Source organism: Bactrocera neohumeralis, chromosome 3, assembly GCF_024586455.1.
Source record: "Bactrocera neohumeralis isolate Rockhampton chromosome 3, APGP_CSIRO_Bneo_wtdbg2-racon-allhic-juicebox.fasta_v2, whole genome shotgun sequence".
NCBI classification, from domain to species: domain Eukaryota; kingdom Metazoa; phylum Arthropoda; class Insecta; order Diptera; family Tephritidae; genus Bactrocera; species Bactrocera neohumeralis.
This window is the reverse complement of record NC_065920.1, coordinates 3,767,685-3,790,803: the sequence shown is the minus strand read 5'-3', so window position 1 is coordinate 3,790,803 and position 23,119 is coordinate 3,767,685. Positions and strand designations below refer to the sequence as shown.

The following is a 23,119-nucleotide window of genomic DNA, read 5'->3' as shown; positions in this document are numbered from 1 at the left end:
TTTTTTTAAATTTAAGCCTTCCCCAACCTCTTTCACCTTTTTATATTTCATTTGTCTTTTGTATTTATTAATTATTTTTTTTTTAATTTCAAAAAGTTGGCAACCTTTCTAAAAACAAATTTCACCTTAAACATTTTCAGTTTGATGCTTATTTGGAAAATTCATTATTACAGCAATTTTAATCACTGGCGCGTTGCTTGTATCATCCAAAAGGAAGCGTCGGAAACCCTTTACATATATTGGCAGTCGAAAAAGTCTTTTCGTATTTCTAAACAATTGTCAATTTATTTTTCTTTTTATATTTATAATGAACTTTAATGAACCAAATATGTACCATTTTGGTCGGCCACCTTTTGTAATTTTTCCGCTAAAGACATTATTCCATCAGTGTAAAACTTTTCTGGTTTCTCGGCGAAAAACTACGACAAGTAATTTTCACAGACTTCTCTTGAAGCCAACTTTATTCCATTAAGGGAGTTCTGCATTGACCGAAACAAATGGTAGTCCGATGGTGCAAGGTCAGGGCTATATGGTGGATGCATCAGAACTTCCCAGCCAAGCTCTCCCAGTATTTGCCGAGTCATCAAAGATGTGTATGGTCTAGCGTTGTCCTGATGGAAGATTAAATTTTTCACAGACAATTTATGTGGCACCCAAATATCGAGCTTCTTTTGTAGCCAGCCTTTTTTAAATGGTTCAAAACCATTTGATGATTGATGTTAAGTTCCTTAGCGATGTCATGGCAGCTTATGTGGCGGTCCTGGTCAATCTTTTCCATAATTTCATCGACTTTTTCAACGATAGGTGAACCAGAGGGAAATACAGAGAATTTTTTCATTATTTGCATTGCTTTTTGAACAGCTGTAATTTTTCAACTTCCCCGAATTTAAATTTTTTTATTAAATGAAGCTCAAAAATACGAAAATACTTTTTCGACTACCCAATACTTCCCAAAAAAGTTTACAAGTCTAGCCACAATTTTAATTCCTTCAAAAACCTTTTAAATTTGACACTTTTACCTTAGTACTTCGCTCATATGAACAAATTTATTGTATGCAAATATTTAGGGAGATGGCATCCCTACTAATATATTTTTAGCTATATGTATATAGCATTTTCGTTAAACTTAAAATTTTTCAAATTGTGGCAACCCTGAATCTTTTTAACCATTGTAGTCCCTTATTTATTTATTATTATTATTAATTTTCTTAACTCATGTTTACTTCAATATTTTCTATAAAAATTATGAATAAAGTGAGCCGCCATGCAGGCGCATTAAACGCTCAGGCAGCTTATTAAACGTGCTTAATGCAAATTCTAGCTGCATGGCGTGCAAACACCCATATGTGAAGGCAGCAAGAAATGCGCGACCGTAACACGTCAGCTCTAATTTATGCCAACGACGTTGCGCAAAAAGTAACTCATACGCCCTGCGGCACCGTGCGGCCTACAAACATTTGGCGATAAACTTCTGCGCCTATGCATATGCCGCTGGTCGGCTGGCTTGCCTACAAATGTGCATATGCTTGCATGCTTATCATAAATTTATGTCCAAGGCGAACTCACACACTCACACATATACAAACACTCACTCACCTTCACGCCTAACCGCCTGAGCAGCGGTAGCTGCAAGCCAGCAGGCTGTATACGAAAGGTCACAGCGACGAGGTATGGTTGTCCGCAGCAAAGCCGTTAGCTTGTTAGCCAGCAGCACAAACCGTGCAAGAGCCCGCGCTTAGGGGCTGAGGAGAGTGGAGCGCGCTTGGCTTCGCGCTGCCTTCGCAACTGCAACAAGCAATTAAGCTTCAATTTCCGCTTCTCACTGCCGCTTGGCAGGCGCGCTGCCTTTAAGAAAGCGCAAACACCGAGAAAGCTTGAAAAAATTATAAATATGAACGAACAGCAACAACAACAGCAACAATAATTGCGCAAAGTAAATGTGACAGCAAACAAAGCGAGCGACTCGTGTTTATGTCCTGTCGTGACGCGCTGCGCTGGCATTCTAAATTGCAGGAGGCGCTAAAGCGACGGTGCGAACGGTGCGCTGCAGTAAACGCAGAAATTTATGAGTGCAGTTGTGTGCGTGTGTATGTGCGCTCGCTGTGAATGTGTATAGGCATCATTACCCTAGTGCCGCCTATGCCGCGCGCTTCAGTAACAATGTCACAAGCCCAAACCCGTTAACTTTTTTATCTGCTTTTTTATCTTTTGTTGTTCTTACTAGTCTTCGTGCTTTCTTCTGACCCTTTTATGGGCTTTTGCGCTTTCCACTGCAGCCATAAATAACATTTTCGGTTTTGTGACATTTCCGCCAAACTTGTGTCCTTCTGCGCATTGTACATTTACACGTGTGTAGTTTTGTTTTTATTTTTTGTTGCCCCTTTATTACTGCCGTTGTTTGCTGTCCGCTTGCTTACTTTGTTGTCCTAACAATTGCTGTTTACATTTGTATGCAGCGTGTTTACACTCGTCTTAGCAGCCGGCGAATTTATGCTGTGTATATTACGGAAGATTCGAGCGCGTTGGTGGAATTGTAGGGGTGAAGGCGAGTTAATGCGCAATAAAAACGATATTTTTGGCAGCTAAAATTCGTGAACACTTTACTCTCGCCACGTTCATATCTGAAAACGTGAAGTGCTCGAAATATACCAAGAAAAGCGCTGAAATTTCCGGTACTTTAATATGCTTCCTTTGCTGGCTTCGAAAACGTTTGTTGTTTCTAAGCACAGAAATTTGTTTGTAGTTGCGTTTTGGGAGCTCTATTCAATTTTATTTCATCGACGATTTCGCGACAGCAATAGCGCGAGGCAAACATGACACGATCAGTTAAGATTTAGTGAAATGCTTTAAAATATCTGAAAAGACTTTTGATAAGGCATGAAAGAAAAAAGTTTGCTGGAACTGAATATTAAAGACAGTGAAATCTCCCATAAGCGGACTTGCAGGACCAGCTTTTCTTAATAAACGTCAAAAATTTTAGGGCCGGCCAATGTGCACGTTAAACGAAATGTCCGCTTAATAGAGCGCCCGTTTGATAGAGCGTCATTTCAATGAAGCGTCCGTTTATTAAAACTTTGACTGTATATTTGGAGAAACCAAAACACTTTTACGGTTTTGTGAGGATAAGTGGAGAATATAGACCACTTTTCTTCAGTTTTCTCCAGCATTGTTCTATGTTCTCAATTCATAACGCATCAATAAGCAGATTTTCACTCAAAATTATGAAGCTACCGCAAATATTGATCAAAATTTACGATGCCAAGGTAAGCGGAAGGCCAGAAAATTACAAATTCGGTATATGGTGATCCGGAAAGGATTCTGGAGTGACTGAAATCCCAATTGGAAAGCGTTTGCCTCATCTCTGGGGTGCGATTTCTTCTATATTTTATTCTTATTTTCCCATCCAAACAACAACAACTATAGATTGACGCAGACAAAAACAAAAATATGTTTCTGTCTCAGATATTAAAAGGGTTACATGAGCCTCCTCGGGTAAAAAACAGTCTTTTATCAAAATTTTTTTTCTCATAAAAAATTAAAAATTTTATTAGAACTTTTTATTGTTACAAACATACATTATTGACAACACAAATCTGAAATTTCTCTCCTCACAGTTTCATCTAAAGTGAAAAATATGTGCTTTAGTTAAAACCTTAACATAGAACTTGGACGTAGGAAAAACCTGAAAATTGGATTTTTCGCAGACATTTTTATAAAAAAATTAAAATTTCAGTGAAAATTTCGCGAAATTTTTTTCAAGTAGTTGTTGTCGAAAAAAATGCCCTTCGTTCAAGTCTTTAAGAATTGTATCTCAAAGACCTGTGCAAAATTTCATGAAGGTTGGCTAAGTAGTTCTCGAGAAATCTTGCCAACCGACTTCGCAGTTTTGAGAAAAAATCGTTTAAAGACGGCGTACTTAGCCTAGCTAACCACGAGCGCATAAGTTCTCAAGGCTGTATCTACGAAACTATTTCTCCGATCAACTTGAAAATTTAGAACCATACTCTGGAAGTGTTGTAATAATTAATAAGACAATAAAAAAATTCGATTTTTTGAAACTCGAAAACCCATGTAACCCCTTTAGACATATGTAATTTAAGAGCGCTTTTGAACCTCGTATTTATATTCTCCTTTACCAACCCAAACTTAGTGAATTTATAAATTGAAAAACGTACTTGTCAAGGATATTCCTACAATTCCGTCGATGTGAAAATATTTCTTAATTTGCTTCTAATTATTTAGCTCACAAACATATTTTGAAATTTGCATTAAGTTTTGGAAATCTCAAGAGCCTCAAAATACTCGTAAAATGCTCAACAGAGCAATTAGATGAAAATTTGAAAATCCGACACTCAACTCATTCTGGACTTAGCAGCTTGTGCTAATGCATACCCAAATAAGAAAGGTAGTCTACTTCAATCCAACCAGCACTCCTCTAATCATGATGATCACTCAAACCTCAAAGCATCACAACTTGGCTTGACCTCCATGGCAAGGCTATTTATCTGCGTAGCTTCCACTTACCACACACACATGTGCTTAGGGGCTACAGAATTTACAATTCTCAAACATATAATTGCAAAAGTTTTTAATTTTGTTTTTGTTTAAACTCACTTTACTAGTTTGCCGTTCTCGTGTTTACAAAGAGAGTGCTGATGAAGCTTTCTCTGCTTACAAATTAGTGCTTTTATTATTATGGCTAATAAATGCTAACCGCAACATGCACGTGTGTGTGTGCGTATGAACACTCATGTGAAACTAAGGACGTTTGTTCGCCGACGCACCTGAATTACTGAGTTTTTATTATAATTTTGCGCTTTTTTCATACAACACTTCCGAAGCACTGAAAAAGCTGTGCTGTGAGCGCACAAGCCGCAATCAAAGCAGTTTAAAATGAAAATCAAATCAAATTTCAAATGTAGAGTCATGAAAGCTCAGCAAAGTTTCGAGTTAAGGCAAAGAAGGTCTGCGTTGATTTACACATACAAAAGCTTTTTTGTTGCTGCATTTTACACAAATGCCTTTCCATGTGTGTTAATGTGTGAACAGGTTGCCATCAAATTTTTAATTAGGTTAATTAAGGTGCTCAACAAAAAGGCATGTTTAAGGACTTATCTTAACATAAAAAATTTTCATTTTTACATATTCGAAAAGTTTTGTTGGTAAATGGTGAACCATTGAAGCTTCCATAGAATAGGTGAGTGGAAGTTTATACATACATGTTGGAGTGCTTCTCCTGAATTTATCATAAACATTTAATTCGGGCAGATTTTAAAAGTGTATGAAGCTGGTTAGGAAAGCTGTAAGTGGGTAAAAACTCAAGTTTTGATTTTTTTTTACTTTTATCATAGAAAAACTGAACTTAGAAAGCTTTCACTTAACGTTAATAAAAGTGAGATTTGACGGATTTAGGCCACTTGTAGCTTTCATCTTTTACTTAATTTTTTTTTAGTTTATTTAATTCGTTTCTTTATTTGTTTTAATTTTTTTTTAATTCTTTCAAGGAGGTTTGTTTAAATTTAGACCATTGTAGATAATTTTTTTTAATAAAAAAATGCATAGTAGGAAGAAACCCATCGGAAATGTAAGTTAAGATAACAAACATTAAAAGGAAAATATTTTATGGGGCGTTTAAGGTCGGGAAAGGTTTGAGAAGGGGCATGGCTGAAATTTTAAGGGTTTATCTCGATTTCCGCAGAAACAACGACCGCTATAATATATAAAAAAAAATAAGGCAGTCTTGTAGATAATGAAACGATCTATAACTTTTGTATATACTTTTTTTCAAATAACCTCAAAATTTACGTAGAAATTAAAATAATCAATATATAGGTTATTACTTTTATCTTGAGCAAAAAAAAATCAAAAAAAAACAAAAAATTGTTTACAAATTTTGGTGGACACTTACATTCATGTGACCCAAATACTCTGTATTTTTTGCCTAATTTTTGTTTTAATTTTTTTGTTTTGTTTTTTATATTGATTTACTTTCGAAAACATATTTTTTTTTATTTAAGTAAACTTTTTGATTGCTGAAATTTCTTCTTTCTGATGGTAAACATTTAGCTTTAAGAACAATGAGATATTAGCTCCTCAAACCAGATATTCAAGAGTTTAACCAACGAAGAGCTTCAAAATAAATGTAGAAAATATTTTTAATCCCCTTTTTTAATTAATGAACATATTATTTAAATCTGAATATAAATTAAAATTTTTTTCCCTTTTATCCATATTCCTACATAATAAACTAATCGTATATCTTCTCTTTCATATAAATGTGTAGTTTTACTATAAATTGCATTGTACCGTAACATGTTATCGAGGAGAACGTCGACAAAAATAGTTTTGTAAAATATTTCAAGAAAACAGAAAACAAAAAATTACTCGCCTGCTTTTGATTAAATTATTATTTAACAGTCTGATCAAAAAGTATGCTTACCGGGCCATGACGTGTTTGTCTTCTTGAAAATGGTTACAAAACTACTTTTAAGCGTTTCTCGCGATGTTTTTGTTTCTTCTTATAGAAAAATAGAGGTTTTGTGTTTAAATTTTTTTTTTACAAAAAAGAAATAATTTTTTGTCTATGAAGTTTTTTTCCACAAAACAAGAAATAATTTTTTCCACGCATTTTGGTAAAAATAATTGAGATTTTTTTCAATTTTTTTTTTGCTACGAAAAAATTAATTTATTTTTTCACGCGTACTTTTTTTGTTTTCGTGAAGAAATAGAGATTTTTACTTACAATTTTTTTTGCTACTAAAATAGTAAACTTTTTTTCTAAGATAATTTTAATAAATTTAAATAAAAATTTGTATATAGCTTCTAACTATTGAAAGATTTTTTCTTGAATTATTTGTCCAAAAAATTTTAATAAATTTATATAACACGTAATTATGAATTCCTACTGTTGTTATAGAGTTGTTTTCAAATTACCATAACCTCAATTTATATTCTAAAAGTAAAAAAAAAATTGCGTACTTCTCTCTTCTTTTTTTTCTTGAATATAATGCATGTACACATATATTTTTACTACAGCGTTACCATCTTATTAACACACATTTCATTTTGCCTCTTCAATATTTCCCGCATATAGGTCCCAAACCCGGTCCACCACGCAATCTAACCGTCACGGAGGTCTCGAATGGCTTTCTGATCTCATGGCAGGCGCCACTGGAACGCGCACACATCGTCAAATTCTACACCATCAAGTATCGCACCGACGCCCAGTGGAAGACGCTGAATCGCGGCCAAATACGGCCCGAGGAGACACAGTATTTAGTTAAGAATTTAGTCGGCGGTCGTACGTATTATTTTCGCGTCTTAGCTAATTCGGAAAAATCCTACGAGTCCAGCGATGAAGTGAAATTTCCGGTGCCGGCCCGTGTCAAGCATAAAGCAATAACAGCCGGTGTCGTTGGGGGCATCCTGTTTTTTATTGTTGCGATCATTTTATCGGTTTGTGCCGTAAAAATTTGCAATAAACGTAAACGACGAAAACAGGAAAAAGGTAAAAAACTGCAACTACCAGTGAAGCAAGTGTAAAGCGAATGCACAAACGTTCAAAAAAAAACATTAAAATTAACACGAAATGGTTTTTGATGATGACCAGCAATACGGAACGCACGAGCGCCAACGAGCCAACATTTGGCGCTGTGTGTCGTGCCAGTTGCGCGCAGCATGTGGGCAAAATGGCGGCGCAGCCGACAGCCGCGCCAAGCACGCCAACGGCCACGATAACCCCGCGGCCTTGGCGTTGTTGGCGCTGTTTATGTCCGAGCTGCGGCAGCCATGCGGCCCATAAAACGCTGCGCTCCACTGTGCCACCGGGTGCGCTGCGTTCCTATGCTGGTCTCAGCTCAGCGAGTACTTTATAACGCTAAATAAATAAATATAGATATATATTTAAATAGATATATATACGTAAATGTTTTTTGTGAGATTCAATTAAAATTTTTATTGCGTATTAATTTCCAAGAGGGCCTACCCACATTAATGTATGAAATTAACTTTTTGCGTAAATTTGCCAATTAATATTTCCACTTTATCGCTTAATTAAATTTTAAAGCTAATTTTTATGATTTCGATAAATGAAAAAATAACAACAAGAACAAAACAAAAAAAAAAACACAATTTATAACCCCTTAAAATGTAGCGCTTTATAACAGTAATACTTTCTTATATGTATATTTGAATATGTAGTTTTCGTTTTGTAAAGTACTGGAAATAAATTTAACCTCACTTTTTGTGTTCCAATAGTTTGACGTTGGCAAAAAAACGCTGGCGTTACATAATACTAACAGTTCAGGAATTACCGCTGATTAGTTAATTAAAATTGCGTGCAACCAGAAATGATACGTGACTGATTTCGACTTTTGCTTAATTAAAAACACAGTTGTATATATATCGATGAAAATTCTTGCCTTTTTTGAAGCATTAATTGGCTTAAACAACAAGTAAATATACTCGAACTAATAATTAATGAGTACAAAATTTGATTATTTTCTATTTTTACTAACAAATATCATTTTGTACGCCATTTTGCTTTTGTTGTTAATATTATATATATAATAACTATTATTTTTTTGCTTTAAACACATAATCCAACAGCTGGAATTTGAATTAGAATAATTTTAACAATTTAATTTTTTAAGCTATTAATTGATCTTATTAAATTTCAATGGTGTTTTTTTTAGTTAGAAATTATTTAGTTTATTAAATTTATTAATTTATTTTAAGTAGAGTGTGTAACCCAGTAGATATTAAACTCACTGCCGTCAAAGCAACTAGTTACGAACTAGCGTACAACTATTCGCAACCGCAACCAGTAGGCTAACTGTTAGCTGGCCACGCAAGTAACTAAGAGTTTGATGTGTAATTGCCGAATTTCGGCGATCAGCATGCCAGTTTGCAACTAGTTCGCAGCAGATCTTCAACTTTTAGGTTGTTAGGTAGAGTTAGGTTAGCTTAGGTTACACTGGCTGATTTCCACGTCACACATAGGCCTACAGTTCCTTTGTACCGCCAGATGGACGTTTGTTACCAATACGAGCTGAAATTTACGGCATGCAGGACATCTTAACTTAGGCTTAATATTTAATTATTTACTTCCTCCAGTCTCTTGAACTGTGAAACTCCAAAACATTTAAGCTGAGTTCTAGACATGTCAACGCTAATAATGCAAATAGGGCTCGCATGTGTTGTGAGTAAGTTTTGACAACTGTCCCACAGCCTTTTCGAGCTTGAGTATTTTCTTTCGGCTCCCTTACAAATGATCTTTTCGACCCTACATGCCTACAAGGCCTTCCATTTCGCCTAGATCCGTCCGTCAGCCCGTTCGGAAGATTTATTTTATACAGTTTTTAGTGATTTCCGTATTGTTCTAGTTCGCAAACCAGACTGTTGAAACTTTTGGCAGTACATACGCAGCTTCCTTTCGGCAGCCAGTATAACTACTGCCTACCTACTTTTAAGGGCATTTTCTGACAAAATGCGATGTGATATTGTTGCTTTAATTGCCGCCTAGCTTTCGAGGTATATATTGATATTCTCTACGCCATTTCCTGCGTTGTTGGCTTTCTCAGTACTTTTGCTGATTGCAAAGGCTTCTGCCTAAAAGAGACTGTAGTATTCTGGGAGCCTGAAGGGTCTCCTGTGATCTAGCTCCGCGCAATAGATGCCGGCGCCCACTCCATCAGCCATTTTTAATGCGTCCGTGTATAAGTTAGGAGCTCCGCTGATGAATCATCCACTCTCTTTTAGTGAGACTTAAAATCTTCTCTCCCGTTACGTAGAAAGCAGCGAACCGTTGTATCGCTTTAACGGTTTCCTGTATGAGATTTTACTGACAGCTGTCCACCACACCAAAGCAGCGTATAGTAAGATTAGCTTGACTACTACTGTGTAAGACCATTGCCTAAGGTCAGATGTTAGAACCCATGTTGACCTAAACATCTTCTTTCACGTCAATTTGTCGTCCAAAATTACTTCAAGTTACTTGGTATGATTCTTAGTAGATAACACTTCCCGTTGATCTTCGTGGGTTTCCATGACGGAACTTTGTACCTGCTTGTAAAGGGTATCATATCCGTCTTAGTGGCATTTATCTTAAGGTTTTCCGATATTGCCCTTTGGTGTATGAATTTAGAGCACTTTTCATCATGTTGTCTGCATAGGTTATCAGTTTTTGTACTCTATATTCAAATTCCCAGACGCTCTTTTGCGACAAGTGACCACAGAAGAGGCGATAGTACGCCCCGCTGAGGAATTTCCGTTCGCGCACTGCTTGAGTCAATTTACATATTCGGACAGCCTTTTTAATTTGGATTTTCTTCAAGTCCTCCGAGAAAAATTGTGATTTGATAAAACTGCTCTTCTGAACTTACTTTTTATTAAAACTCTTATAAATCTGCTACTTTTCTAACTAGTTCGTTTTTAGTCACGTAAGAAACCCTACACTGATTAGATGTATGACTCCGGCTAGACTCGCACAGACACAAGAGTTGCTGATGAAAAAGTGTACCTCAATTAAGGCAGCGCTTCAAACCGGCATTATCCTACCAGACACAAATGGTTCTGAATTTCGTAGAAAACTGATCTCTTAATTACTCAAAAGCATTCGCCTCGCAACCAAATCCATAATTAAATACAGTCCGGAGCCAATTATCACGCACAAAGCAGCTATGTATTTTAAAATATTCCAAAATAATATTAATCCACAATAAAATAGGAAATAATTTCCGCATTTCGTTTTGGAAATGTCAGTCACAATTGCCTTCATTCGAAGTTCACATTTAATTTGCAGCGAAATGTGATTCCGAAAAAAGGCGAAAATAAAAATTATAACGGTAATAATAAAGGAGTAGAGCACAAAATGAGCGCTTTCAATGCAAAATCAAATGCAATCAGCAATGAAATACGTGATTCTGCCGTTTTGCTATTGAATTAAATTTTATTCGACAGCTGAACGCAAACCGCAGCGGAGTTGTCACCGCCACTCAATCGCGCGCCACACAACAGCAACAACAATGCGCACACTTATTTCGTTATTTTTTGTGGCCAGCAAACCGCCAAACAATTTAAATGCGCGAGTTCGAAATTTGCGACCGCACTGTCCTCACTGGAAATTCACAGTTCGCGTCTAAGCGCTCTCACTTTGGCCGTTTTGCTATAATTGAAATCAGCACGCTTCAGCCGAGAGTCATGCATATAATGCACTCTTTTATGCGGATTAAATGTGGTTTAAAAATGCATTTTGCATTTAACGCAGTTTTGGTCTTTAATGACTAAATGATTGTTAAAATACAGTTATTATTCAATGAGTTAGGAATATTGATGCGATGTGGCAACATTGACGGTACTGTGGTATAATCATCTAGTCAATGCACAAACCAATTTTTGGTAAAGAATTGAACATAATTCTGCATTTTATAGATGAGCTTCAAATTTATAAAATTTTTTAAACTCTCTCTCACATCTTCATTCCCCTTTTTTGGTTCAGAAATATGGTTTCCGCGTATTTAGTTCTCAGAAATCCTCTTACTGCCAAAAACTAACGAAGAGGACATGCCACAGATTGATTAATTTTATAAATGCCGTCATGGAAATTTTTGGATCAGCTATCAAATCTAATCTAGCCTAAGCTTAAAAATTTGGTTTAAACGATTTTTTTCAATAAAACTAAAGCTTTTAAAGCTAAATACCCCAGAGACATTATACAAGTATTTTACCTCCGAGATGATATCAGATAGCCTTGTGGGAGCCGGTGTTAGAATTTGACGAATGTCAAAGCAAAAAATGAACGAAATCAGAACTTTCAATTCTATCATAATTTCAGAGACCTATCTAAAGCGCTTATTTCAAAACTTTTAACTACGTATGTATTGGCTTTGACGCTAAGACTCTATTTGTAAAGAAATTACTAAAGTTTTCAAGCACTTGCGAAATTTTTTTTTCCGTAGTTCTTAATTTAAAAAAGCGATTTTTTCATGAAACAACCCTTACAAAATTTAAATTTAATGGACTGATGGTTCGGCAATCTTGCCTTCTATGAGCGCAGTTGCCCCCGCCACGATGTCAAAATCGTGCTTGGCGACTTTAACGCCAGGGTGGGCAAAGAACGTATATTTGGCACTACGGTCGGGAAATTCAGCCTCCACGACGAAACATCCCCAAATGGGTTGAGGCTGATTGACTTCGCCGGGGCCCGAAATATGGTTATCTGTAGTACTAGATTCCAGCATAAGAAGATTCATCAAGCTACCTGGCTGTCTCCGGATCGAAAAACTACCAACCAGATCGATCATGTTGTGATAGACGGAAGACACGTCTCCAGTGTTTTAGATGTGCGTGCGCTCCGAGGTCCTAACATCGACTCGGACCACTATCTTGTTCTAAGATTCGCACCCGCCTCTGTGCAGCAAAAAACGCGCGCCACCAAACACAAGGAAGGTTCGACGTCGAGAAGCTGCAATCACAACAGACAGCCGAACGATTTTCTACTCGGCTTGCACTCCTGCTCTCTGAGAGCACTCGTCAACAACTCGGTATAAGGGAACTGTGGGACGGCATTTCAAACTCCTTACGTACAGCTGCAACCGAAACCATTGGTTTTCGGAAAGTGCAAAAGAGCAGCTGGAAAAACAGGCTGCCTACCTCGCAACGTTACGATCGACCACTACACGTGCGGGATGGGATAGATACCGAGAGTTGAAGAGGGAAGCGAGACGCATTTGTAGACAGAAGAAGAAAGAGGCTGAAATGCGTGAGTACGAAGAGCTTGATAAGCTGGCCGACAGGGGTAATGCTCGAAAATTCTACGAAAAAATGCGGCGGCTTACGGAAGGTTTCAAGACCGGAGCGTATTCCTGTAGAACCCCCAAGGTGATCTAGTCACTGATGCCCAGAGCATACTTAAATTATGGAGGGAACACTTCTCCAGCCTGCTGAATGGCAGTGAACGCACAACACCAGGAGAAGGAGAACCCGATTCCCCAATCGATGACGATGGAGCAGACGTTCCATTACCCGACCATGAAGAAGTTCGAATAGCAATTGCCCGCCTGAAGAACAACAAAGCGGCAGGGGCCGACGGATTGCCGGCCGAGCTATTCAAACACGGCGGCGAAGAACTGATAAGGTGCATGCATCAGCTTCTTTGTAAAATATGGTCGGACGAAAGCATGCCCAACGATTGGAATTTAAGTGTGCTATGCCCAATCCATAAAAAAGGAGACCCCACAATCTGCGCCAACTACCGTGGGATTAGCCTCCTCAACATCGCATATAAGGTTCTATAGAGCGTATTGTGTGAAAGATTAAAGCCCACCGTCAACAAACTGATTGGACCTTATCAGTGTGGCTTCAGACCTGGCAAATCAACAACCGACCAGATATTCACCATGCGCCAAATCTTGGAAAAGACCCGGGAAAAGAGAATCGACACACACCACCTCTTCGTCGATTTCAAAGCTGCTTTCGACAGCACGAAAAGGAGCTGCCTTTATGCCGCGATGTCTGAATTTGGTATCCCCGCAAAACTAATACGGCTGTGTAAACTGACGTTGAGTAACACCAAAAGCTCCGTCAGGATCGGGAAGGACCTCTCCGAGCCGTTCGATACCAAACGAGGTTTCAGACAAGGCGATTCCCTATCGTGCGACTTTTTCAACCTGCTTTTGGAGAAAATAGTTCGAGCCGCAGAACTAAATAGAGAAGGTACCATCTTCTATAAGAGTGTACAGCTGTTGGCGTATGCCGATGATATTGATATCATCGGCCTCAACACCCGCGCCGTTAGTTCTGCTTTCTCCAGGCTGGACAAGGAAGCACAGAAAATGGGTCTGGTAGTGAACGAGGGCAAGACGAAGTATCTCCTGTCATCAAACAAACAGTCGTCGCATTCGCGACTTGGCACTCACGTCACTGTTGACAGTCATAACTTTGAAGTCGTAGATAATTTCGTCTATCTTGGAACCAGCGTAAACACCACCAACAATGTCAGCCTAGAAATCCAACGCAGGATAACTCTTGCCAACAGGTGCTACTTCGGACTGAGTAGGCAATTGAGAAGCAAAGTCCTCTCTCGACAAACAAAAACCAAACTCTATAAGTCACTCATAATTCCCGTCCTGCTGTATGGTGCAGAGTCTTGGACGATGTCAACAACGGATGAGTCGACGTTGCGAGTTTTCGAGAGAAAAGTTCTGCGAAAGATTTATGGTCCTTTGCGCGTTAGCCACGGCGAATACCGCATTCGATGGAACGATGAGCTGTACGAGATATACGACGACATCGACATAGTTCAGCGAATTAAAAGACAGCGGCTACGCTGGCTAGGTCATGTTGTCCGGATGGACGAAAACACTCCAGCTCTGAAAATATTCGACGCAGTACCCGCCGGGGGAAGCAGAGGAAGAGGAAGACCTCCACTCCGTTGGAAGGACCAAGTGGAGAAGGACCTGGCTTCGCTTGGAATATCCAATTGGCGCCACGTAGCGAGAAGAAGAAGCGACTGGCGCGCTGTTGTTAACTCGGCTATAATCGCTTAAGCGGTTTCTACGCCAATTAAGAAGATGGTTCGGCAATCTACAGTTCCAACGGGTAAATTCATCTTTTGATGAATAGCCAAGTCTCACAGCATTACGTTATGCAATCAGGCAATAACTAGATTCTCAGCAGTTAACTCGGTTAACATCATCTGGCTACCCGGTCATATAGGAATAGAAGGAAATGAAAAGACCAACGAGCTGGCTCGCTCAGGGGCAGAGGAGATACAATTTCCTAAGCTGCTCCGAGTCAGTCAACTCCTTCAAGGGTTGTTTGAAGCAATGGAGCGAGAACAGCTCAGGTCTTGGCGCATAAGCAACACAGGACATACACTACTTTAGGGTAGTGTTGATGGTGAATAGACCAAAAAGATTTTTCTTCCAGGTAAAAGGGAGCTTAGTAACAATGAACAGTAAGTGGAAAAAGTGGAGTCGGTGGAATGAAGAGTATGGAGGCGCTAGAAAATTATTTCTGCGAATGTCCAGCCTGCAGCCTTATGAGACGAAACATGATCCACAACCTTCAATGCTCTACGTTAGAAGACATTGGACAGCTGAAGAGAAAATTAAACGATTTGTTTCCTCAAATCCATTGAGTTTCTGAATAACCTTAATTTGATTACCTTCCGAGAGTACAATAGGCCCAATGGTGTTCCAAGTGTGGCTGCCTGCGGTCTGGCGATAAAGCGCCTCCCTTTTCAACCCATCAACCAACCAAATGTCATACTTTTTAATCTATGATCTATCTTAATCAATTTTCTGGTTAGAAAAACTATATTTTCGTTCTAAGCGCTATCTTTCCCAGCTTTCCCATATCTTAGCTATATTTTTTGTTTTCAAATGTTACTACGACTCGTTGTACGTCCTCTCTTAGACTGCTTTTTATTGTTACTTTTAGAAAACATACCTCAAAAGGTATGCTCTCTTCGCTCTACATAGAAGTAGATCGTAGTTTCAGAGCTTTTGAGAGAATACTTAACAGGATGACGCACAGCGCTTCATTAATACTTCTCACTCTCTCTCAAAGAATTCAGCTATTTACTCAGCATAGCTTTCTGATATTTCACTTTTTGTGGAATATATCTATAGACAATCCATATATATTGACTGTACTAGATAACTGATTGCCGTATTGATGCGAATTGCTGAAATATTAAACTCAGTTGTGTGGATTTTTGTATCTCTTTTGTACTTTTATCTGCTTTTGTTGGGTATTCTGTTAAAATTTTAATTTTTTTGCTAATGTTACCTTTGCTTTTTTTGTTTCAAATTATACGAAAAACTACTAAAAACATACAATTACAATAACACAAAACAAGTAGCGTGTAAATACTTTGCAATACATACATGTAACTATGTAAGTACTATACATATAGATGAATTAAAGAAATCGCACGCGTACTTAAAACCAAAGTCAAGACTCAAACACAGAAAGCATGGCTTGGCGGCCAAAGCAAACTCAAAATACACTTTTTTTGGCAGGCTTTATTACCTGAGTAAAAAAAAAAAACAAAATGTACAAAACATTGAATGAAATGTTGAAATCACCTTTACCCGAATTATTGAGGCGTGTTCTTAGTTTCCTCGTCGTTGTTTCTGCCCAGAACTAAGTTCATTGCCGGTAAAGGTGCCTGAGCGAAATGGGCAGACGTTTTTTGTAAACAATTCACGCACAAAGGTGGTAAAATCAAGGCCCAAACGACATCTGATAGAAATGATCGCGTCGTACAATAAACTCAAAGTCAACTAAAATATTTGCATGCAATTTCCAACTCACTTGAGTCACACAAATTAAATGTTTTTTATCATTCAATATTGCTGCAATTTGCTCGAAACGAACCAAACAGTTTTGCAATTTTGAAATAAATATTCGGCACATTTCGATAAACTTTACATACACTTCGGATAATAGGCGCTCATGCAGCACATGAGGCCTCGGTTCTCGCCTTTGCCCGCAATGTCTAATGTGAACGTAATTAATTTTTGGAGAGCCTCCGAGGAGTATGTAATTTAAGATCTGAAATTGCCGAATTCTGTTTGGCAACCTAAAACCTTTCAATTACAATAAAATTCAAATAGAGCGAGCGCGCTAAAGAGACGATCAGTATCGATAGGAGAATTGCGCAATGCGAGACTGCTAGGTGTGTGAGCAGGCTGCTTGTGAGGTCAGTTTTTTATACAACACGTTCAACCACATCAGTGGCCACTGAGCACATTCGGGCAAGCAAAATCACCAAAAAACAGAAAAGAAAGAAAAATGAAAACACAAAAAGCCAAAGCTGGATTTTACAACAAACAAACAAACAGAATATCAAGCTAAGTACAAGTGTTCTGTGAATGGGGTAAGTCTTAACATTTAGTTGAATTTCGTGTGTCAATGTGTGCTGCTTGTTTAAGTCTTTTCCCTTCAAATCGCCAGCGACGCAAAGCGCGCGCGCGCTCCACTTTTATATGACTTACACATATTTTTCATAAAAATAAATTTCTTCCACAAACTATTTTGCAGCAAAAGAAAAAAGCAAATGGTGATGAAATAACGGTCACGACTCGCCGCACAGCGCCTTCAATTGGAAAAGCGTTGAAAAATTGCGAACCAAAAAAGTGCAAAAAATAAAGAATCACCGATTTCTTTTGACTTAGTTTAGAAAAGCACAATCATCATAGCACTCTTACATTAAACTTGCGCCATTTTTACAAACTCACACACACACACTCACACATACTCGTATACAAGTATATGCGTTTGTCATAGCTCATGCATCACATCACTAGTACATTGAAGATTACACACACGTACAACTGCCGTAAATTGTCATGATTTCTATTGCATTTTACTTTCCTTTACTTCTACTTTAAAATGATTGCTTTACGAATTTCCTTTCATCAGATTTAGATTTCTGTGTTTATTTCCTTCAAATAGACGCGCACTCGACTGAAAGCTTTGTAACTAAAAATTCCTTTTATAATTTTGAATTCTACTTAAAATGCTCACGAAGCTTCAAAGCTGCTATATTTTGCACCAAACTAGCATAATTTAAGTATACAAACTGTAAACAGCTTTAAAAATAAATTTCAAATTCACTACAAAAATTTTAATAAATCAGCTTTTCAAAAAGCTCTAAAGCTTGAAATAGCTTTCCTAATTTGTAAAATAATAATATGTAAACAGCTGTTCATATTCTAGTAGAGATGACGCAGCCCGAACTAAACATTTTACTTTCCAAAAAGCTTTCAAAAAGCTTTTCTAACCTATGGAAGTTTCAGCACAAGCCGATCTGTTTGTAATTTGCAAGAACTGCTGTGCCTCTTAACATTAATAAATTTCAAAATTTTCTAAAAAATTTATAGTAAATGACCTTTTCAAAAAGCTTTAAAAAGCTTTCCTAACTTGTTAAGATTACAATAAATATAATGTTTTTGTGATTTGAAAGAAGTGATGCGCCTCTACACACAAAAAATTTTCAGAAAATGCCAAAAGCTTCACATAAAATTAGCTTTCCAAAAAGCTTTCCTCAACTGTTGGAGTTTCAGCACAAACTGACGAGTTCTGCATATAAATAAATTTCAAAAAGTTCTAAAATATCCATATAAAATTATTTAATCATAACGAAAAAAGCTTCGATATGAATTATATTTCAAAATTTATAACATGCCGTAATTTACCTTCTCGTTGCTGAGCTGAAAACCGTATATGTATTTATATATAATAATACATATAACCGCCATAATTGTAATATTATATAAAACTAAAGCTTCAGCTCTTACCAAAGCTTTACTAAATATGAAGAAGCTTGATCATCGGCAGGTGTAATTGCTTTCTAACGCAAGTTTCCAGTTAAAGCTTAACTATCTCGCCCTTCAAGTCTGCACATAGATCATTTTCGAAATTCCAGCAAAATATTAGCGCAAGCTTTAAAGCTTCAGCAAGAAGCCAACATTTTTCAAATCGTTTTCTAACATCAAAAACCGTTTCACCACTTTTTTTTAATCACCTTGTACAAACCGATCCTAAGTTGAAATAAATCCATTATTAGTGTCTCCATATATGTATACCACACTTGCATACCTATGTATAACTAACCAATTCTTATGTATGTATGTATGTATATGTGTATTATTCTCTTGCTGTCGTCTTTTTCGGTGTTCAATGTGCGTGCTTGCGTGCGTGTGTGTGCATTTCATGTGCGTTGTACTCCCCCCATAGTGATGACTAGTGGCGCGCTTAAGAGTGTGCCTAACAAATATTCAAAATAGTTTGTAAAAATTTAAGCTTTAGAAAAGCTTTCATCTGAAAATGACAATTTAGGGGAGCCTTAAGGCAAGCTTTCAACTACTAAAAATGAAAGTTTAGTGAAAGCTTGATGAAAGCTTTCACATAAAAAGTGAAAGCTTAATGAAAGTTTTAGTATAAAAGTGAAAGCTTTATGAGAGCTTTAGTATAAAAGTGAAAGCTTGATGAAAGCTTTAGTATAAAAGTTAAAGCTTGATGAAAGCTATTTATATATATAGCTGTATATTAGCCAAAATAGCATAATTTTAAACTTTTTGAATAGTATGCGCAATTGTAAAGTGTAAACTCCCACACAAAATTAGTTTGTACGCTAAAGAATTGGCACATCCCAACATAATAGGTTGATATAAGAAATGACAACATAAATTAGTTATACATTAATTAGTTGATACGTATAAAGAACGATTCACATCTAACTGCTTATGAATCTATATTTCATTTAGAACGAGTATATATGTACACATATTCATATTCATTTACTGCATATGATATATTTCTCTTTTTGGTGTCTGTTATTTACTAATTTATTTCGTTAACCCATTATTATGCGATAAATTTTGTTATGATTTTGTGCTCATAATTATTATTTTCGCCTCATTAAGTTCACATTTGGAATGTGAAATAAAAATCAATACATATATATTATATAAGTATGCATACAATTCGAATGCTAATGTCTTTCGAATGCGAATTATTTATCAAAAGGCGTAAAATTCTGGTTCTACATTGGCTTAAAATCGTTATTCGTGGTGGAGAGTGTAACTCATATGTCTTATGCATAATACGCTAATTACTCATTTAACACCTTAGAAGCTTCGGCATAACACATTCTATACATATATGTACATATGTATGTAATTGCATTTGTATGTATGTCTGTATATGTGTATGTAGTTGTATGTGGATTATTTTAGCGACTAAGGAGCGGTCAATACTCCACCAAAATTAATTGTAGAAATCATTCGTTTGCAGAGTTCAATATGGTAGCTTGCCGGATAACGGATGCCCGTAATATAGCGGCGAATAATCATCATTTGCAACATCATCAGCAGCAGCAGCAGCAGCAGCAACAACAGCAACAGCACACGCAATTGCATCAACAACACCAACACCATCAACTTCAACATAACTTGCACAGCCGCAGTACGGGCTCGCTTTCCGCTGGTCAAGTGCCTTTAAAAAAGTAAGTAGCCACGAGAGGGGATAGCTGTTTGTGGGGATGGGGGTGGGGAAGACTAACTACACTCCAACATATACATATAATTTGAAAAAAGTTATATTCATATTAATTATGGGGGACTCAGTGGAAAGCATACGTTCATATATTGGGACGGTAATAATAAAGAATAAGTCGGTATTTATACCCTGAACAGGGTATAGTAAGGTTTTCAAGATGTTCATCACAACAGTCTTCAAAAAATGTGTTCAGATCAAATAGCTATAGCATATAGCTGCCATAAAAATTGAACGTTCGAAGTCAAGTTCTTCGAAAAATGTGTGCAATCTTCGAAAAAATTTTGCAATTTTCGAAAAAAAATTTTCAGTTTGTGCAATCTATCAAAATTTTCAATTTTCGAAAAAAATTTCAATCTTCGAAAAAAATGTTCAGATCAGTTAACTATAGCATAAAGCTATGATACAAATTTAACGTTTTGAGTCAAGTTTTTTGAAAAAATTGTGCAATCTTCGAAAAATTTTAAATTTTCGATTTTCAATTTTTGAAAAAAAATTTGAAGATCTTTGAAAAAATATAAATTTTCGAAAAAAATTGCAATCTTCGAACAACTTTTTCAGATCAGTTAACTACAGCATAAAGCTATGGTGCAAATAACGTTTCGTGTCAAGTTTTTCGAAAAAATTGTGCAATCTTCGAAAAATTTTCAATTTTCGAAAAAATTGCTCAGAACAGATAACTATAGCATAAAATTATCATACAAATTTAACGTTTTGAGTGAAGTTCAGATCAGATACAAGTTGAACGTTTGGAGTCAAGTTCTTGTAAGGAATCTTTTATATTTAGGAAAGGTATGTGTTATAGCTTAGTAAAAGTGAAATTTTTCGATACATCTTTCCACTGAGTCATTTGTCTTTAAAAAACAAGCTCATCACATAATGCAACAACGCTTCTCACACATATCAATCACATCACATACACATCTATATAATTGAAAACGAAATTATTTCAATAAATACAAAATTTCAATACCACAAAAGACAGCAAAACAAAACTGTGTTATATAAGAAAAAAATTTCTCAGTTAATAAAATTAATGTTTTTCTCTTTCTTCATAAAAACCAAATGCATATATAAAACATCGTTCATGCAAAAATCCCGCAAAAACTATATCACTTCATATTAACTTCCAACACAATTGAAAACCACCATCGGCAATTCGTATACTCGCGTGAAAAAATTTAAACAAAAAGCAACACTGAGCATTTTCGTGATTATGAAACCGTTTTTATAGTTCCAGGTCCATCATGCCATAGTCAAAATCGTAAGAGAATTTATGCATTTTAAATAAACTTAAATATTCACTAGCAAATGTAATTGTTTATTAGAAGTCTTTGTTTAAATAAATGCCCGTTTTGTTGAGTTTTTTTTACGTAACGGAAAACACTTTATTTCGTCCGCATAGTATTGGCTTAAAAAGATCAGTATTTTGAGAAGTTCTTAGTTTCATTTTTTTTTTTTGCTTCCAAAATTTAATATACATATTTATGCGCCTGAATGGTATCCATATATTGTCATTTAGAAAATTTTATTAAAAGTCTAATAATTCTGTTTTGTTTTTGTTAAAAAATGTGTAGTGTTAGATGTTGGAAAACATTTTGATGAATATGACTTCCGCGACTTGTTCAAAGACGTCTTTGTTTCTTTATCCAGCATACTTGGCGTCTAAAGTTCAAAGTTTTTAGTGTTAGGTTTTTGAACAGATGTTGTCAAATGTAACTTCCGCAACTATTTCGAACCCGTCTCCTTTTCGGAATAGCAGACCTAATCCTGCCATAACTCATAAAATTTTTGTCTAGTAAAAAAACCACCATTTTTGGAACAGATTTCCTTATATGCTACGTAACTGCGATAGTTATTACTAATCTATATATTATAGCTATAGTCTGTCTTTATCTGATTTCGTGAACTTGACAAATCTCTTTCTTAATATGATTAAAAAGATGACGATAAATGTCAAGTGCATGTCTCTACTTTTACAACCGGTTTGACAGCTTCCTTAATGCTACATCTCTGAAGAAACTATAGAGCGTGTTTTTGATAAGTTGTAAAGGTTGATCCAGTTCTAGGTTCCCTAATTCTTTAAAGAAAAGACTCAGGCACTTGAAACATAACGGGGAATGTTTATTACAATTTGAAAGAACATTCTTTGGCATTTATTTTTTGAAGATGATCTCTTTCAAATATTGGGCGCGGCTACGTCTCAGTTGGTCCATCCGTTTAGTCCAATTTTTGGTGACTCTTTCGAACATTTCGACTGGTAACTGGGGAATGACATGCTTGATGTCTTGCTTGATTGCCCGCATAGACTTAAGACTTTACAAAGCCCATCCCCACAAGAAAAAGTCTAACGGTTTCATATAAAATGATCTTGATGGCCTACTGATCGGCCCAAAACGTAAAATTATCTGCTCACCGAAGTGTTCTCTCAATAAATTTATTGATTGGTGCGATGTGCGGGAAGTAGCGCCATTTTGTTGAAACCAAATGTGTCCGAGATCCTGAGCTTCAATCTTAGGCACCAAATAGTCGGTTCTAAAGGCACGATAACAGTCGTCATTGACGGTTACGTTCTCACCAGCCATTCATTTTTTTCATTATAATCTTTTTCGAAGAAATATTGGTGATTTCATCGGCCCAAGAACCATACCAAACCAAAGAACGTGAATTCTCGTAATAAAATTGAACGATTTGTAAACGTTGTTCAGACGCAAGTTTTCCATGACGAAATGCCGAACAATAATGAACAAAAAGAACATGACGACTACACACGACTCACGCGTGATCTGTCAAAAAAAGGCTACCTCTACTAGGATCGTCTTTTATAAGTGCGAAACTTCATAAAGAACGGCTTCCTGGAAAATCCTTTTTTGTATTTCTAATATATTTTCTTTCTTTAAAGGTACTTCAAAGATTATTAGCTAATTAGATATCCATCTTTCCGTTGTCATTTTTGGTGCGAGCTTCCGCAGCTGTCTTTCGTTTTACCCAAAACTTATTTGTTGTGTGTTTTCTAGTTAAATTTATCGATTGAGAATTTCCGTAGTTCTGA

At 36.5% G+C, this 23,119-nt stretch overlaps 1 protein-coding gene across 5 annotated transcripts in view; it reads left to right on the top strand.

The window, feature by feature from the left end:
* The window catches only part of LOC126754254 (protein turtle), a 137,830-nt gene that overhangs the window by 110,556 nt on the left and 4,155 nt on the right, over positions 1-23,119 (top strand). For 4 of the 5 annotated variants that reach the window (XM_050466266.1, XM_050466265.1, XM_050466264.1 and 1 more), the window contains 2 exons: positions 7,094-7,507; positions 19,807-20,017. In XM_050466266.1, the coding sequence (XP_050322223.1) occupies positions 7,094-7,507; positions 19,807-20,017 (625 nt within the window). Of the gene's footprint in view, positions 1-7,093; positions 7,508-19,806; positions 20,018-21,260; positions 21,332-23,119 lie in introns of all 5 variants that reach the window. The other variant, XM_050466267.1, reaches the window with a different exon arrangement.